The 20,237-nt window shown below is 39.7% G+C and overlaps 1 protein-coding gene across 11 annotated transcripts in view; it reads left to right on the top strand.

The window, feature by feature from the left end:
* The first annotated feature begins 9,273 nt into the window (after positions 1–9,273).
* The window catches only part of GRIA4 (glutamate ionotropic receptor AMPA type subunit 4), a 278,227-nt gene continuing 267,263 nt past the window's right edge, over positions 9,274–20,237 (top strand). For 7 of the 11 annotated variants that reach the window (XM_074957235.1, XM_074957236.1, XM_074957290.1 and 4 more), the window contains exons 1-2: positions 9,632–10,046; positions 11,147–11,305. In XM_074957235.1, coding sequence (XP_074813336.1) covers positions 9,959–10,046; positions 11,147–11,305 — 247 coding nt within the window. In that variant the 5' untranslated portion in view covers positions 9,632–9,958. Of the gene's footprint in view, positions 9,405–9,630; positions 10,047–11,146; positions 11,306–20,237 lie in introns of those variants that run through there. The other 4 variants (XM_074957244.1, XM_074957310.1, XR_012640150.1 and 1 more) reach the window with 4 other exon arrangements.

The following is a 20,237-nucleotide window of genomic DNA, read 5'->3' on the forward strand; positions in this document are numbered from 1 at the left end:
AAAATCTTTAATAAAGAGGAAAGAAACCTGGCATTTATTTGGGAAAACAGCACAACCATGATTCAAATATATCTGGCCATGAGCAAAACTCCCGCTCCAGAGTACATTGGGCAGTGTCCTTTGCCTCCATTTCTCACCTAGCAGTGTGAAAGTCCAACAAACAAATTTCCCTTTAACATGCCACTCCCCTCTCCCTCCACTGCACCCCACTTACAGCGGCTGTCCTTGGTCAGCAGAGACCCAGAGTTCAGATGGTGCCTATAACTCTTAGGTAGAACCCACATCACCAGGCAGAAACACTTGTCCTCAACCTCTATCTCTTTCTCCACTGGGATTTGACATCTGAACCCCCTGCTAAGCGATTTCAGTTCAGCTGAGGGTGACCCCCTCAATCAGGACAGTTACAGTTCTGCTGCCGTTTGCTCATACAATAAGGATAACATTATGTCAAAAAGAAAAGGAGTACTTGTGGCACCTTAGAGACTAACCAATTTATTTGAGCATGAGCTTTCGTGAGCTACAGCTCACTTCATCGGATGCATACTGTGGAAACATCTGATGAAGTGAGCTGTAGCTCACGAAAGCTCATGCTCAAATAAATTGGTTAGTCTCTAAGGTGCCACAAGTACTCCTTTTCTTTTTGCGAATACAGACTAACACGGCTGTTACTCTGAAACCTAACATTATTTCAGTAACCCTGCATTCAATAATAGTGATTTGTAACCTAACACCAGGCAAAATTGATCACTTTGGTAACACAGCTCTGGATACCTAGGCAGGGTGGGTATGTAAATACAGTCTGTCCTGAAACCTCTCCCCTCCAGCTCATCATTAGCTGTCAGGGGAGAGCTCATTCAGACCTTCCTTACAAAAGTAACTGATCTATTAACAAAGGAAGTATTTATTAAAGTTTGTGAATTGATGGATTGTTTTTGTTCCCCATGGGCCAGATTTTCAAAGGTGTTTAGGCACTTAGATTAATTGAGTTTTATCCATCCCATTTCATATACAATATGGCTAATAGATTCTTAGATTTTAATGCCAGAAGGGATCACTTTGATCATCTAGTCTGACCTCCTAAATAACACAGGCCCAGAACTTCACCCAGTAATTCTTGAATCAAGCCCACAGTTTGGATGCTTTATGACACCATTTTTCTGTTTCAGCTAGGCTTCTTAGCCAGACTACATCTTCTGTGATGCCTCCATGGTCTTCCCTCTTGCTGAGCTGCTGGGGAGTCCCTGGGCGTGGTGAATCATGGGCAATGTAGTCCAGGTGGAGAACTCAACTCATAGAAGAGAAATAGGCACATGAAGCTTCTGAACTACAGATCCTATGAGGTTGTGAAGCAACATTTCAGAATAATTTTTTTTCTGTTTTCAGACAAATTTCAGTTTTTGATTTTTTTCACCACAAGGTCAACTGTATTCTGCAGAAATATTTTCCAATTAACTTTACTATTGATGTAGAACAGAAGAGCAAATAGAAAATTTGAACATACTATACATTAGTCAGTTTATTCAACTGGTATGTAGCAGTACCCACCACAGTAACATTTATCTTCAAAAAGTGGAACAACCCAAAAATGAGAAGGTTAGTTAAATGGAAATTGAAAGGAACAGTCACCACAGTGAAATGCCTGCACACTGCATGGAAGCCTTTTAAAAACACATACATATCCCAATTTTTTTTAAAAAAGGACCAAAAATGCCATCATGGGCTAAACAACAGAGTAAAAGAGGTGGTTAGAGATAAAAAATACATCCCTTAAAACTGGAAGTGAAATCCTACTGACGAAAATAGAAAGTGTCAAGTCACAAGTCAACTGTTAAAGTATAATGAGACAGGCCAAAAAATAATTTGAAGAGCAACTAACAAAATTCACAAAAACCAACAGCATTTTTTTTAAAGTGCCTCAGAAGCAGGAAGCCTGCCAAACAATCAATGGGGCCACTGGATGACTGAGGTGCTAAAGGAGCACTCAAGGAAGACAAGGCCATTTCAGAGAAGCTAAATACATTCTTTGCATTGGTCTTCAATGCAGAGGATGGGAGGGAGATTCCCACACAACAGCCATTCTTTTTAGGTGACAAATCTGAGGAACTGTCCCAGATGAGGTGTCAATAACTTTCATCTAGTTGGATTGTTTTGGTGCTTTATTGTACTGTTATGCTTGATGGGCATCATTAATTGAAATTGAATAAGTCTCCAGAAAAATCTCCCTAAATCTGAAAATTGTTAAGATTGTAGCAGCTATTATATTCAGTATCACTAAAGGAGATAAAGATGCTGAGCAGAACAGTTGTCTTGAATGTAATAATGTCCTTTCATTTAAGACTAATCCTTCTCAAATGATTGTTTTGGGTTGTTTTTCTGGGTAGATATATACAAACTTTTCTCAGGCTAATCGTTAGATCAACAGCTTGTTACATTTTTTTTTGAGGGTGGGGGGAATTTACATATAACATACTCCATCAAGGCCTTTCTGAGAGTGTTTTCCTTTTACTGGTTACTATGTATTAATGTCTGTTTTCCTTTAGGAATCACTGGACCTTAAGTCAAGAACACTAGACAAATATTTACTGCATTACCAAATCCCATAAATATTGTTTAAGTAGGTGAATAGCTTTCGCTGAAACTTTCCAAAAATATTCACATCTGGTTACTGACTAAACTTGTAACTTTTTAATCCAATAAAAAAATTTTTCAGAAAGTTACAAGCAATTAAAAAAGAGGATAATAAAGGCGTGCTTTTCAAACTTAATTGCTGCAGTAACTACTGCCCCTACTACAGTAAAATAAGAAATCCTTACTAATACAATCTGAGCTATAAGGAAATAGTTCAGGTAATATTTCAATGTTCCTGGTCCCTTTTAATATTTGTTGATTACATTTTAAATTACAGTACTGTGGTACTCTCCTGAGACAAAACTATATGTTGATACACTGACACTTATGTTGCGTACTCCGTGACAACTACTGCTGAATATACCTTAGTATTATTAACCTGTGAAAATCCATAAACATAGCCTGCCACCACATTGAACTTCATAGAATCATTCAAATCATTGTTTGTTGCAGGTCATTAAGAAACTAGTAAACAGACTATTTAACAAAGATGCAAATGTAAATTTTCCATGACAGTAGTCACTGGTATCCTGCTGACAAATGATAATGTCATTGGAATGGTGTCCTTAGAGCACAGTAATTACTGTTGTATTCATGAGAGTGTGTGGCTTGAAGTTTACCTGATTTGAATATGAACAGCACTCAGTAAAGTTCACACATGCTCTGTGCACCAGGTGCATGTGCTGCATGAATATGTTAGTAGAAAGTCTCTGAAGAAATAATTCATTCAGCTTTTACTGACCTGGGGGCACTATAATGTGTTCTCCCTGCAACACAAGATTCTTCCTAGAATGCTACAAAGTCCTACATTATTAAAGTGTTGCTTTAGTTCCTTACCTTACAAGATAATGCAATAAGAGGGAAATGTTTCATGGAGTAGAAAGTGCAGTACTTGCAAAGAATTGTAATAACCTTTGATGATACCTTTATAAGAGCTCTATCTACCTGCACAAAACAGGCCTCTGTTGTTTAAAACGGGGAACACTAGTAAATCTACAATATTGATGAGGTCTTGACTCCTGAGGAAGCATATTTTGAATTAAAGTATAATTGGATTTTGATCATACTTGCAAGCTTTCCCCCAGCACTTTTCAATTATCTTGAAGGAACACATCTGGCCTTTAGCAGTCTTTAGACATGTTAGAGTATAGTATATGCTGGGAATTTAAAAATAGTGCTTTAAGTCACAGAGGGACAGATTCTTTCATCCTTACATTGGGTAGTATCTTTTGCCACAAGCTGTTACACTGATATCAGTGAGACAACTCATGGATTAAGGTGCTAGTCAGTGTGGGTGGAGATGGTAGAATCTGGCCCAAGCCATTTTCAAATAATTATTTGCACAAGCAGATCTATTTATGGTTACATTGTACAAATTGGAGCAGATTTAAAAATGATGTCCCGAGCGTACACTTTCCATGAATATCCCTGAGCTCCATAGAATATGAATTGTTTACGAAACACACAATTGGAAATCAATTGCTTCAGACATTGTAATATTTAATATATTTTAAGGCTAGAAGGAATCATTATGGCCTGATCTTCTGCATACTTTCATCCAGTAATAAAATAGGACATATTCATCTTTATCCGTGGATGGGATACAATTTATTCCAATTATATAGCTTCTCAGAATGATTAGAACTAGAGAAATAATATTAATAAAAGTATTTTTAAGAATATAAATTTTGTATAAATGTCTTGCAAAGTTATAATATCTAGGGGCACCAGAGGGCTTTATTGATCTGCTGGGAAAGCTGTTTCTAGCCCTTTAAGGTCTTACCATATGGGAATACGTGATTGACAGAGCAATGATCTAATCAGGAACTTGGGTTATTCAAATATGTGGTAGTTAATGGCAGTTGACTAGGGATGAGGTGCATGGAGAAGCTTAAAACTAATAGAAAGTATAATCTAAGTGTAAAAAAAAAAAGAGAGGGAGTTTCCTGAATTTAAAATGCATAATTCAGCAGGAATTTATATAAAATTAATTTTAATTAGGTAGAATAACAGAACATAAAGTGTCCATAGTTATTTTAAGAAAAGCACTATATTGGGAGTTAGTCTAATTAACTGAGAAATATTTTAACATAAATAATATACCGGTTGATGACAGGAGGGTGCAGTGATGGAATGGTGGCTGAATATTTTTATTTCCTCACATGCAGGTAAGGACTAATTGGGCACGTAGTATTGGGGCACATAGTATTGGGGAGCCCAGCGCCTACTCTCGGCATCAAAGCTTTCCATGGCATTGCTGCCTCTGTGCAAGGAAGCTGAAGCAGCAGTGATGTGGAGGCTCTTGAGGTGTGGATTCCTTAGAACTGAGGCAATTCCCCCCCCCCTCCCGCCCCAGCCCAGGACATCTGTATATCGTTAGTATCCCCCCCCACCATATCCTAGACCCTTTACACAGCTTCAGTCTCCCCAAGTTTCCAACCAAACCCCTTATCTCCATCACAACCACTGACCCATCTCTCTCTCTCAATAACCCCTGACCATGCCCTTCCTCCTCCCATTTCTCCACCTGTTTTTTTTACCCACCAGCAAAAGATCCCTCGATGGCCTGCTAATTTCATTTCAAGAGATGCCTTGGAGCTGCTCCCCAGGGCCAGTGTGTCTCTAGGCTCAGAGTGCATTACGGGTTCCTTGTGATGCTGCTAGATGAGCTACCCATTTGCGTCAGGTTGCCTACACAGCCCAGCTCTCCACTTATCTCCCCTCCACACACACATCTCCGCTCACCTTCCTGCTTAGTTCCCTGGGTGCACTATATATCAGCATAGTGTGGGGGCGGGGAGGCAACCAACCATGCTGAAGGGGACAGCCTTAATTTAAACCACAAATATCACACACCACTGTGCGCACACAAGGAGAATTTCAATTCTGTGATTCCTGTAGGACTCAGTACCAAATTAGGAATTGCTAACAGCATAGATCACCCATTTCCCTAGGGCTCAGAGGGAAAAGAACTTGCAGCCACCCTCTAACACCAAACCAAACTCGTACATCTCAACTCAAAACCATGTACCATGTAACTGGTGACAGCCAAACTAGGCCTATATCAACCAGCAGAACACATGAACATTGAACCAATAAAGCTTTCTTGGAGTCAGTTCAGACTATCTGGTTGTTCAGTCTGGTGGCTCAGAGAGAGGATGACATTGGGGTTGTGTATGGCAGAAGGGGAGGTAGGGGAGATTGAGAAGGGGGATCTGGTAGACTTTAACTACCCAGACATTTGTTGGAAAAGTAATATGGCAAAACACAAAATTTCAGGTAAGTTCTTGGAATGTACTGGGGACAACTTTGTGTTTCACAAAGTGGAGGAAGTAACCAGGACGACAGCCATTTTAGACTTGATTCTGACCAACAGGGAGGAAATGCTAGTGAATATGAAGATGGAAGCCAATTTGGGTGAAAGGGATGGTGAAATGATAAATATCATGACTCTAAGGAAAGGAAGGAGTGAGAGCATCATGTAAGGAGGAAATTTTGTTAACCCTGTAACATGCCTAAACCCCTGCCTGCAGCTGGAATACCAATTGATATGCTGATTGCTGAAAGCATCTGTAAGGCCTTTGTAGCAGCCTTAGCACAACTAACAGACCAGGAGGGGAGGGGGAAGTGAGTGACCACGAGGAGTAAACATGACCTTGTGACCTCCTGACTTGAGCTTTTTGTCAAAGCATTGGTTGCGCAAGATGGAAAGTCTGACAGTAGTTAACTATTGCTATGTGAAATACTGCTGGTTAACTGATGGAAAATTCTACACTACTAGCTGGAAGACTACAGGCTGGAAAGCACCACACTTAACTTAGTTTCTGCTCAGCAGGGGTTTTTGTTTTTGTTTTTTAACGGAACAAGCTATGTAATGCTAACAAATTGGGTATAAAAAGAGAGAGAAATTTGAGGTTTGTGAACACTTGGGCACCTCTCATGTTCCCCTGTGGATGGAAGGCTGGCCACTGGACATCTACAGTTATCCACTCAAGACCTCCTCAAGACCCTGAGTAAACATGAATCTGGAGGTAATTTGGGGTGCTCTACTAACCTGTTGTTGACATGTGTAAGTGCTGGAGACTAAATAAAGTAGAAGCGTTAAGTGAAAGCACTTTTGTTTACCTGCTTGTATCCTCTATCAGCCGGACGGTTGTGTCCCCATTGATTTATTTCCTGGCACTGTCTCACAAAGAGTAAAGTTAGTTACCAAGAGCTTTGGGTTCAGCAAAACCTTGGGTAACAAGCAGAATAAGGACAGTGGACTTTAAAAAAGCAGGCTTTAACAAACCCAGAAAACTGGCAGGTAAGGTCCCCTGGGAAGAAAATCCAAGAGCAAAAGGAGTTCAGGAGACCTGGCAGTTTCTCAAGGAGACCATATTAAAAGCTCAATTGCAAACTATCCCAATGTGAAGGAGAGTTAGAAATAATAGTAAGAGGTCAATATGGCTCCATCAGGAGCTCTGTAATGACCTGAAAATCAAAAAGAAATCCTACAAAAAGTGGAAACATGGAGTGGAGACCGCTCCAGGTCTCTTGTGGACCTACACTTCTGTGATTCTCTGATCTTGCATTCATTATTAAATATCAATTATTATTAATGAGATCAACAAATTGCTAAGGAGAGGTACAAAAGAATAGCACAAGCATGTAAGAACAAAATCAAAAAGGCTAAGGCACCAAGTGAGTTTCACCTAGCAAGGGACATAGGCATAAGTAAAGGTTCTTTAAATACATTAGGAGCAAGAGAAATATGAAGGAAAGTGTAGCTCATCTACATAGCGGGAAAGGAGAGCTAATAACTGATGACATCAAGAAAGCTGAGGTGTTTAATGGCTTTTTTGCTTCAGTCTTCACTAAAAACATTAATGGTGACTTTTACTCAACAAAATGTTTATAAGTCACCAGGGCCTGCTGAAATTAATCCTTGGGTACTTAAGGAATTCGCTAAAGAAATCTCGGACCCATTAGCAATTATTTTTGCGAACTCCTGGAGGATGGGTGAGGTTCCAGAAGACTGGAGAAGGGCAAACATAGTATCTATCTTTAAACAAAGAGGATCCAGGGAATTATATACCTGTCAGCCTAACTTTGATACCTGGAAAGACACTGGAAGAAATTATTAAGCAATCAATTTGTAAGCATGTGGAGGATAATAGGGTTATAAGAAGTAGCCAGAACAAATCAAGAACAAATACTGCCAAGCCAACCTGATTTCCTCCTTTGAAAAGGTTATGTACATAGTGGATATGGGGAAGCAGTAGACATGAACATTCTTGACTTTTAGTAAGGCTTTTGATGCAGTCCCACATGCCATTCTCATAAACAAACGGGAAATGAGGTCTAAATGAATTTACTATAAGGTGGGTGCGCAACAGGTTGAAAGACCCTATTCAAAGAGTAGTTACTAATGATTCACTGTCAAACTGGCCGGGTGTATCTAGTGAGGTCCCATAGGGGTCAGTCATGGGTCAGGTAATAGTCAATATTTTAATTATTGACTTGGATAATGGAGTGGAGAATATAAAATACTTTAAAGAATTGCAAATGACACCTGGGAGGGGTTGCAAGCACTGTGGAGGACAGATTAGAATTCAAAATGACCTTGACAAACTGGAGAGTTTATTGAATTTCATCTTGCTGAATTCAGAACAAGACAAGTGGGAGGGAAAAAACAAATGCACAATTATAAACTGGGGAATAACTGGCTAAGTGGTAGTACTGCTGGGGGTTATAGTGGATCACAAAATGAATATGAGTCAGCTATGTGATACAGCTATGAAAAAGGTTATTATTCTGGGTTGTATTAACAGAATTGTCATATGTCAGATACGGGAGGTTATTGTCCCTGGCACTGGTGAGACCTCAGGTGGAGTACTGTGTCCAATTCAGGGTGACACACTTTAGGACAGATGTAAACAAGTAGGCAGGAGTCTAAAGGAAAGCAACAAAAATGGTTAAAGATTTAGAAAACTAGACCTCTGAAGAAAGGTTAAAAAAACAAACAAACCTGGACATGTTTAGTCTTAAGAAAAGAAGATTGAGGGGGGATTTGATAACTTTCTTCAAATATGTTAACAGCCGTTATAAAAAGGATGTGATCAATTGTTTTCCATGTCCACTGAACATAGGACAAGAAGTAATAGGCTTATTTTGCAGCAAGGGAGATTTAGGTTAGATATTAGGAAAAAAACATTGTAAGTATAAGGGTAATTAAGGTCAGGAACGGGCTTCCAAGGGAGGTTTTGGAATCCCCATTACTGGAGGTTTTTAAGAACAGGTTGGACAAACACCTATCAGGGATAATCTAGGTTTACTTGGTCCTGCCAGAGCACAGGGGACTGGACTAGATGACCGCTCCAGGTCTCTTGTGGACCTACATTTCTGTGATTCTCTGATCTTGCATTCATTATTAAATATCAATTATTATTAATGAGATCAGCATCCTCCTCTTTCCCTCTCCCTCCCCCGCAGAGTAAGTTGCTCATCCTGTCCCCCTATTGCCCACACGCTCCTCAGGAGAGTGTAGGAAAGGGCTACTGATAGCAGCAGTGACCTTGGTTACCCCCTAAGCCTTCTCTCCCCCTCGTCTGTCATCCCCTCTCCTTTCACCCCCTCTTCAGCAGAATTTGCTCAGTGGACTCTCCCGCCCCGGGTTGCTGCAGTATCTAAAGTCCCACGTTTGCGGTGAGGGCTGTGCCTAAGAGCAGGACTTGGCTGCAAAAGAAGGGCTCCGTTCTCCTGGGGACAAACTTCATCGCTGCTGCTCTAGCCGGGTGTGTATACGCTGGTGGGAGAGAGACGGCGCATCCCCCTTGCTGTCCTCCGGAGCCTGGGCTCCTGTGGTTGCGCTTTATTTATGTGTGGCTGGTTTAGAGAGCGGGGTGCACTGGAGAGAGACCGAGGAAGCCGTGTGTGTGCGTGCGCGCGCGCCTCTCTCTCTCTCTGCTTGTGTTTAGGGGAGGGGGAGGGAGGGGAGATAGCGCATGTCTCATCTCTCAGTGCAGCCACTAGACGCTCCCACCACCACCAAACTCTCCACCATCTTTTGCATGTGCAACATTTGCAGCCGGACAGAAACCTCTCCCAGGGCTATGGAGACTGCGGGAAAAATCCGGCTCAGCAGGATGGATTGCTAAATTTAAAAGAAAAGGAAAAAAAAAAAAAAGGAAAGAGGGGAAAAAAGTCTTCTCTTTTCTCCCCCCCCCTTTGAATTCATTTTTATTCTTAATTTTGTTTGTAGCCACCTCGTCCTCAATGCCTCTCTGAGCAGCATCTAGCGAGAGAGAGAGAAAGAGAGAGAAGGAGATACAGAGAGGCAAAAGAGAAGATGAGGATTATTTGCAGACAGCTTGTCTTCTTGTTTTCTGGCTTTTGGGGACTAGCAATGGGAGCTTTTCCTAGCAGTGTGCAAATAGGTAAGCGCTGCATTGGGCTGGGTGCATGTGTCAAGTGTTACAATCCTTTCCAAAGTGAGTTGGAAACCAGGGGCTGAGTGAAGCTGCAAGATTTCTCCTTCTACCCCCCTTCTTTAATCTCCCCCCCCCCCCGGAAAGAGTGTGTTTGTGTGTTTGTACGGGGTGAGGGTGTATGGAGAGGGGTTGGTTTTCTTTGGGAAAAGGCATTTAAACTCAGTGATCCTTGGGGAGGGGGTTGTGCGGTATTAGAATAAGTTGTGAAGATCTCCCCCCTCCCCACCCCATCCCACCCCGCGCGCTCTTTAATTGCGACCCCCTATTCCTTCTGCTTCTTGGAGGGATGGCGAGTTGTTTGAAAGCCGCTTTCCCATGCACTGGCCGGTGCAGGAGCTTATTTGCCATGGGGAGCGAGATGCTGCTGGCTTTTCCTTTCCCTTTCCGTAGTTTGAAAGTTTAGGATTGTGGGTTGTGCCCCCCCCCCCGCTCCTGTGTCCTTCTCCCCACCCGTCCCCACTCGCTCGCCCTCTCGCTCATTTCCCCTTCCCTTCTTTTCTGACGGGGCGCAGTTATTTGAATTCCTTCCAGCTCAGCTCCATCACTGCATCGCTTCTCGTGCGCTCCGAAAGACGCCGCTCCCTGCCCGCACCTGGGCTGCAGAGGAGCAAAGTTCATTACCTGCCAGTTCAGTACAGAGCCTCCTTCTTTCTAATCGGAGAAGCTTCGCTCTCCTTCATCTGCCCGCCGCTGAAGGCGAAGGAGGATGCTGAGGAGCTGATTTAGCAGTGCGTTCAGTATCCTGGAGAGGGAGGCTAAATGGTTTCAAAGGTCGCTGCAATCATGACAAATCTGGGTATTTCAACATGAAAGGCTGGGAACCGCGGAAGCAGGAATAGAGCCTGAATGCAGCTGGGAGGTTAACATCGCTTTAGGACAGTGATTTAAGGTAGTGGCTGTGCTTATGAATATGGTTAGCTCATGTATCCCTCGACGTGCTAGGACCAGTATTACGGAGTAGCTTTGGGAGAGGTAGTTGGCTGGTTTCATAGTACAGTGATTGGCTTGTGAATAATTGACTCTTGCTTCCTTTGCTGTTCTTGTAGGTGGTCTCTTCATCAGGAACACAGATCAGGAATATACTGCTTTTCGATTAGCCATTTTTCTTCATAATACCAGCCCCAACGCCTCTGAAGCACCTTTTAATTTGGTTCCTCACGTAGACAACATTGAAACAGCTAACAGCTTTGCTGTAACAAATGCCTGTAAGTAAATGTGCCATTGATCTGGCCAAGTTATGAGTAAATTACAGTGAAATTAAGACGAGACCACATAATTACCTTGTATAAAACAATCTATTTCAAGTCAGCTGCTCTGTTAGAAAAAGCCCGGGGGGGGGGGGAGAATCCCCCTTAGTTTCTAACCTTAGCAACATCCCCTCTCCTGCTTTGTGCTGACTAACTGAATGTGACATTTACTTTAGTGTTATTACTGTAGTTTCTTGCTTTCTGGTTTCTATGGAGATGGATTTTGCCGTTGTAAAGAAAAATTGTGAATTATGAATGTCTCTGATGCTGTTAGGCATGGCGCGTCTTGCCTGCATTTGAAAAGACACCATAATATTTGTGATCACAAGTGCTCTTCTCATGGCTAAAAGGGGACAGTGAAGCAATGGTGTGCAGGATAATATATTTGAGGAGGTTGACGCTGCAGTTCATCTAGTGATGTCACTTGAGCCTGCCCTGCTCTTATATTCTGGGTTGTAAATGTCTCTTATTATCTCCTAATGCATACATCCTGTGGGTATGTCTCCATGCAGCCACACATTGGTGCCAGATCAAGTTAGCATCCGATCTACTTGATTTCACAAACCACCCCAACTGGAACAATTACTCCCCTCCCCCAGTCTGTGCACACTTTCTTGTTAAAAAGAGATGCTCTTGCGAATATGGGATACATATTTTTTTTAAAATAGAGTATAGCTGAACTTCCACGTTTCCTCGGATTCCTTCAACACTGGGTAGATGCTTAATGCTACTTAATGTCTGAGGGTGGGGAAGCATTTGTGTTTCTGTTCATCTAAGTTGGACTTCATAAGAGGTATTCATTTTACAGTGTAGGGCAAAATGATTTAGTGGTACATAGCTAAATACCACTAAAGTCGCTGCTTCTTCTGTATACATATTTCAGGATTCAAATTCCATGTTTTTTCTCAGTGGTTTCCCAAGAATGAATTGCCCCAGGAACTAAGAGCACTGAGCAACATTGCTAAGAGAGAATTCAAAATAGAAACAGATTGGAGAAGGTTTTCCTGTTCAGTGTGCCTTTAAAACACATACAATATTTCTTAAGTTATCTGGGTTCTCACATCCATCTCTTTCATACTTTTAATATATGTGTATTGTATGTACAGCACACTTCACATTTTAGAACCTATGGGATGCCTGTTAAATATATTTATATAATCCTTTGCTACTTCAAGCTTCAGATGACTGTGTCACCTCATTTAACAAGAAAAGCTTTTATGTTGCCAAAATGGCACCAGTGCATATATACAGAAAAGATTTATGCCCCTGAGTGTGAATTCTGTATTAAGCAAGGTATTAGTTATGTTTAATGCTAAAATCAACTCCAAATAAGTAAAGGAGAAAGGAGTTTTAAAAAGTGCTTTTAAAAGTAGATAGAATATTAGATCCACCCAGGTGTATTTCACTGAGAAATAGTGCATTGCATATGACCTTTTGCCGGCACTGCTCATTTATTATTGATTTAGAATTGATGCAGTGGATTTTGAAATATTTTTTGTTTTAGTTTTTGTTTTTTCTAAGCATTTGTACCTTAAATTTAATAATTATAACTAAAACCAGTTGTCTGTGAATCTGCCTTCACTTCAGTCCTTCCAGATGATTTTAATGGCTGTTATTAAACTTTAAGCCCAAAGCTATTGCACACAGTATTAGGTAGAACAATACTGGGTTTAATAATAACTCTGATTTGCATACATTTTAAAACCATTATCTATGACTGCACTAATTCTGCATATAAGAGACCAACATTTTAGGTACCAAAAGTATGTTCTCTAACTTCCTCTTCATTTAAACTATTCACAGTTGCTCCTTTAGCTCTCTTTCCACCATCTTCCCATTATGTTGTGTTTAGTTTGCATTATTTTAACTGATGAAAAAATGGTTCCTTTATATTTGCTGTCACTTATGGAAAGAGTGACTCATACCCTGATCAAAATTACAACAAAATGTATAGCGAAGATAGTCTTGCAGTTCTAAGCAATTTAGTGATTCATATTTGATAAATATGGACAATATACAGAAATGAAAAAACAAACAAGTATATGTAATTATACATATGTCTGCATGCATTTGGTAGCCCCAACTCTGCAGGCCTTATTCAGGCAAATCTCCCACTTAAATCAATATGTATTTTTATCCAAACATTAGTAATTATATTTGTCATATTTTACAGTTTTCTATGCCAATAGGTCTAATTGTGTTTATTGTATTTATTTTTGTCTAAGATATTTGAATAGTGGGGAATATATTTTTTTAAAAGTGCCCCTCCCAATGAAGTACAGGCAAACTGACTGACAAATGAATGAACATATCGCATGTCCCTTAAGCTAAATATGAGCAGAATCCTGCAAAAATCAATTGTCTGATAGCTGGAGGACACAGGCGTCCATGTGATTGAATTTGTTGGGTTGACAGAGGCTTCCAAAGCACAGATGTGTGAGATTGTCTAACCTAATTAAAGATAAAAAGTCTGCATTAAGTAGTATCATGGCAATCCATGGCAATTCATATAGATAGATAGATAGATAGATGAAATAATGCCTCTGTACTAAACCAATGTGGAAATACTGGCTTTGGCTCTTATTGTTGTATAGAATTAAATTAGAGCACACACGCCTCAAAAGGATACAGTACAATAGCCTTAAAGCTACTGGACGGAAATGAATATTCATGTGAGGTCAAGCGTAAAGATATAAGACGTGACCAGTTAGCTTTATTTTCATTTCTATTTCACTGCAGAGGTTACTCGTAAAACTGCAGTGTTTGGCCCATTCCATGTATTAAGGACAATAAACAGGACATATTAAAGGTTTATGGCTTGTACGTTGGTCGAATCATGTTAAATCATGTGAATATTTTGTTTGTCTTTCCAATAGACTAACACAGTTGAGTGTCTGCTTCCTATGTACCATGATGTTTATCCAGGAACACTTTGGAATTGAAGGTTTCAGAGTAACAGCCGTGTTAGTCTGTATTCGCAAAAAGAAAAGGAGTACTTGTGGCACCTTAGAGACTAACCAATTTATTTGAGCATAAGCTTTCGTGAGCTTATGCTCAAATAAATTGGTTAGTCTCTAAGGTGCCGCAAGTACTCCTTTTCTTTTTGGAATTGAAATCTTTCTCTGTGTTCAGTTTTATATACATTGTGATTGTCTGTCTTTGTTTTGGCTTTTAACAGCCCCAGAACCATCACATTTTTTCTTATAAATCATGCATTCTTGAGAAACAGGTCATTTTATCAGACAGATTTTATTGTAGTTCAAATAAAATGGACCTGATTTGCACCAGCTTGGGTTTACCCCCTGTGCTGGTGTCTTATTTAAATCCTTTAAATTACATGCATTATTCAGAGAATCTCTTTTACTGACAGAGGGAACTGAAATTATTGCAAAACATGGATCTTACAAGATTTTGACTCATCAGAACATAATAAACATAAAAAAGTTGTAATATTTGACTAATACCATACATTTGTTTGCACAATATATGCAGACGCTTTTGCCTGTGATTAAAGGTCCAACTTCAATTATGTTTCAAATATAAGAGTTATGCATTTATTTTTGGAGCGGATAGTACATATTTATTCTTTAGCTAAATGTAAAAGGATGTCTTTCATTACATGCTATCCTCTATGTTTCACTAATGCACTTCAACAATTCTATCAACATAATATGACCAGGTTTTAAAGCCATTTGAATATTTTAGAGAAACAGTTGAAGTTGTATAATTGCTACAAAAAGCAATTTGCCCACCAGAAGTATCCATGTCTTGTGCTGTGGGTATGGATATTCTTCAGCTGCAATATTAAAGCCTTTTAATGAATAGCCAGTCTTGCAATGCTAGTGGAGGACAATGCTGAATCAGAAAAAAGTAATATTGAAAAAGTGTGGACAACATTTTTCCAAAAGTAAAGTCTTTCCTGAGAGCCGCAGGTTTCCTTCACGTGCACTCTTAGCCAGATCAATACATTAGTGATAAGTAGCATATTTGCCAAATTGGCCAGTCTTCTACCAGACCCCACATTATTCTGCTCTTAACCATGACTTTAATCTCAGACAGACAATATCCAGCAAAGGATAGAACTTTTTGTTTATTGAGTATCACCTGGTAAGGAAAAAACAGGAGCTTATTTTCTGTAAGAAAATTCCATAGGTTGGACTAAATTTCCTGTTTCTCCAGGAGTTTTAATTTTTGCTGGTTCTGTTTTAGAATGTAGTGCTGCTGACTAATGCAGAATTGATGGCCCTAGAAACGGAGAGGGTCTGATCCTGTCTCACTGAAATGAACAGAAGCTCACCATTGACTTCAGAGGGCAGGATCAGTCCCCATACAGAACAGATAGGCAGAGTGCATGCTTCCCTGCTCACACTGGTCTATGAATGTGCATTACCCTGACCTTGGAGCAGTTGGGGCTGGGAGGGTAGTGTGGTGTCTATGCCCTTCGCATGACAGGCCTTTCTGCTAACACTTCCAAAAGGATTACCAATTGGATTTAACTATAATGCTGGTTTTAAATTGTGGATATCTATTAATTTAACTTATTTTACATAAGCCACCAAAGAGCCCTTAGGAAGTATCAGCTTTCATTTGCCAAGCTGCCTAGCAATGGGATTTTCATTAAATTTGCTTATTAATTCAGTTTAAACAATTACACCTCAGTTCAGCACTAGGAGTGTAACCATCAATTAATAACTTTGTTTAAAAACATAGTGGTGTTCTTTAATTAGGGATCAAGGCTGTGTGGGTCTGACTGGCAAATTACTTATTTTGCCCTCAAGAATAGTACAATATTCCCAATGGCTAAGATCTGGGGTGTACTGAAAATTAGTACAGTATACACAAGTTTAAACTGCAGGGGTAAATATTTGTGTCAGATGCACAGAAGACTAACTTTGTTGTTAAAATCCTGTTTCAGAAGGATTAGATCTATTACAAAATCCCATTCCAAAATGATTTTTTTTTTTAGTAAATGAACTTTATTGCAAGTGAGACCCTTATTACTTAAACTGATCTCTTGCATGATTTCTTTAACTATCACTTGCTGGTAGATTCAAAGAATATAGCTGCTGCTGACTTTAAGAGGAGTTATGTACACATGTGCGGAGAACAAATTCCTCATAGAGCAAATGTCTTAGCTTAAGTGTTTATTTGCATGCTCTCTGTGAAACAATTCTGCTGCAGACAACAAATCCACCTTCAATCGTTCCACTTTTAAAATAAGGATTTAGTTTGCAAGGTTATTTTCAGGAAAATAAATTATCTGGCCTTCACTAAAACATCGTAAAATTTCCTCAGTGAGAATTCAAAAAGAAACTCTCCGCTGGCATGAAATAAGGCATTCATCATAACTTTCTTCATTTTATTGGATTGACTAAAAGTATAACCTCAGGAGCATTGTTACAGGATACAAAAATCGTTTCATCTTCCTTTTGGTAGGATTAGTAGGAAAGATTCAGTTTCTCTATTTCTTCTGCAGATACCAGTGCAATGCAGTCCCTCTTGCTCAGAATGAAGTAGTTTAACAAGTAAATTAAACTGATTCACTTCAGCAATCTCAGGGCACATCTACACTATGGGTGCTATAGCTTCCTGCATCGACGGAAGGGGTTTGTCCATCAATGTAGGTAAATCCACGTAACCAAGCAGCAATAGCTAGGTTGACAGAAGAACTCTTTCGTTGACCCAGCTGCATCTGCATTGGATATTAGGTCGGCTTAACTATAGTGCCCAGGGGTGTTATTTTTTCATGCCGCTGATTGATGTAGTTATGTCAATCTAAATTTTAGGTGTAGACCAGTCAAAAGAGCTCGTGCACTTCATTTTTAGGTCATGATTGTTTTGAGATTGTTCCTGAAAGGGGGAAGCAGTCTGCTTCCCTTTCTGAACAATTTGGGGTCATTCTGGGTGAATTGTGCCGCTCCCGATTTGAAGCCGGTGAACTTGTCTGGATTTCCAGAATTTACTTCTATTTGATAATACGGAAGCCGCAGATTGCACACTGGGAGAATGTGTGCTGAAAGAGCTTAAGCATTTAACTGCAGCACATTTAGCAAATTGCTGCATCACCTTTCTAATCAATGTGAGGCTTTTTAACCATTCTTGCACCAGTGGATGAAATGGAGCAGCCTTGGTGTGTAGTAGAGTGTGGAGTGTGCTCTTTAATAGTTGTTTACACTATTCTTTCAGCAATAGCATCATCATTTACATTCACCTGTTATTATTTATGATTTAAAAAGGTTGGGCCAAATATTCCTCTCGTTTGGGTCTTGTTCCTGCTTGATGTTAATGGGAGTTTTATCATTGATTTCAAGTGATGGCATATCAGAGCAAGCCTGATGAAGTCAAAGAGCTTGCACCAGTGTAACTAAGAAGCAGATCTGAGCTGTGCGGTAGATTTCCAGTCTTGAGTGTGTTGTTGGCTTAGGGCTAAAATTTTGGACTAGGACTGCACAATATCATGCTCTCTGTTAGCATGTCTAGTACCTTCTACTACTTATACAGGCAAAACCGTACATCAGTTATCTGTATTAATGTGTGAAGATAGAGGGATATATTCTTAGTTCATTTACACCCATTGTAAATCGAGTAATTCTACTGAACTCAATGGAATTACTCTTGATATATGCCAGTGTAATTGAGATCAGTATCTGGTCCAGAAGGTGCAATGTTTGGTTAATTTCACGGTGTTTTATTTTCAGCAGTTCCACTAGCCATATCTCTGTTTTGCCAAAAATGTTTGTGTCTTTATGTAGTCTTACATTTTGAAATCATCGGATCTTTCGAGTGGCCTTTAAAGATTAATAATTATTGGTATGATGAATAAACAAGTATTTTATGTTCTGGGTCCTCTAAAATGTTGAGTGCCAACAGCTTCCATTGTTAGCCACCTTAGTAAGATGCCAGATTTCAAAGAGAGCATATCTTCTGTTTAATCATCTAAATAGAGACCACATTTTCCAAAGTGCTTAGTATTCAGCAGCTCCTATAGCTCTCAGTGAGAGCTGCTAGGTGCTGAGTACTTTGGAAAATCAGGTCCTTATGAAAAGTCTTTGGCTCTCTGTAGGTTAACTGCAGCATCTTAATAGTGTCACTTCCCTGCATGAGCTTTGTTTCTTTCATATTCTCCCTGAATGGGGAGGCTCCAGGGGAATAAGTTCAGTCTGTGTGACTTGCTCACATAACTGCTGGGTTTTTTTAAAAAAAATAGAAGATGGGGAAATCTAAGGTGCAATTGAGTGTCATCTTTATCTTGGCTATACAGAATAGAGACCCAACCTTTCTCCCCTCTTACTAGTTTCTCTTAGAAGTGCTGATTGTGGATAAGTTTTATGTTGACCTCACCAGGGACTATATCACGGCATATTTGTAAGCTGCTAATATTGCTGTTTCTTGGCTAGCTACACTAATATTAACAAATTCCAATACAAAATATTGCCCCTCTTCTGATAGTGCTTATCCTGGCAAAACTCCCCGTGACTGGAGTTTTACCAAAGTAAAGATTGCAGAATTGAGCACATTATTATTAAGCAATAATATGAATCAGATTTTACACAATGTAAACAGGTTCTCTGTTTTGATTAAGTGTGTAATTGTCTACTTTTAAAAATGTGTAATATGGATCATTGTTTTCTTGTGTTCCATAGTCCATTTCACCCCTGTATCCATATTCAATCACTGCTCCTGAAAAACGCAGTCTGGTGCAGTACCTTTCTGTATTCTAAAGTCATGGACATAGTGAGCGTGACTGCAGATATTTTCTATAAATACAAATAGAGCACAAAAGAAATAAAAAGCACTTGAAAAAGAAAACCCACACAAGCTCATTTATTGGATGCTCTGGCGGAAAGGGGATTTGAACACATTGTGAAGACTGACATTAAATATATCAGCTTCTACCTATTCAGAACCATTGCAGACCTTCCCTGGGATAGAGTTAGTGCCTACTCTGTTTGCAGTCTTCCCACCGATATCAGCGTTTGCACAGTAATCTTGCATGCTCTTTGAGTTTGAACTTAGCTGTAAACTCAGTTTATGATTAACCAATGAATGGCTGTAGAATAGGTGTTTTAGGGAGGCAGGGAAGCAGCTTGGTTAAATTGTTGAAGAGAATTCTGCCCTTGGGCAAGACAATTAATATGCCTTTGCCTCAGTTTCCACATCTTTTACATGGGGATAATAATACCTACTTTTGAGGTTTTGGGATAAGAGGCAACGTATGTATGTTTGTAGTATTATTATTTGTTTATCTTATGAGGTACTTACATTTTGACAAATTTCTTCAGTAGTTTGATACATTACGCTCCATTTTCTCTTGTCAACCTTTCACTGATATAGAATGACCGTCCCATCACACCTCAGAGTGGGATCTGTTTCCTCAGTGGGCGAAATGTTTCATGTAATACATATCCTGGGGAAAAGGCTGTCCTAAATCAAAGGGCCTATAAAATGTAAATTATTATTTGTCCCCAACAGTTTATTATTCATCTTTAACACTCTTAATCGACAGTGCCAGCATTCATCATACTGCTAGTTAATGTGATGTATGAGCCTGGACTATGCTGAATTCCTGTCTGGGGAACAATATACGGTACAAGCAAAAATGTCAGTTATTTAAACACAGATACAATCATGTAAAAAGCATACATAAATATCCATAGCATACAAAAATTATATTCAAAATGAACATTGGTCTACTCAGCCCTCCCCTAAGAAGTTGATGGGGGATTAGGAGCCAGAGCTTGCAGCTCTTCAGATCCTCCCTTAGTGTTTATGAATGAATCAATGGATTTTCACCTTAAGCCTGTCATTAATGATTTCCCCCCCTTTGGCCTGGAATGGTTTAGGAATCTTTTGCTAGCAGTGAACTCAAGTCTTGATCACCACAACTTAT

Source organism: Natator depressus, chromosome 1, assembly GCF_965152275.1.
Source record: "Natator depressus isolate rNatDep1 chromosome 1, rNatDep2.hap1, whole genome shotgun sequence".
Taxonomy (NCBI): Eukaryota; Metazoa; Chordata; order Testudines; family Cheloniidae; genus Natator; species Natator depressus.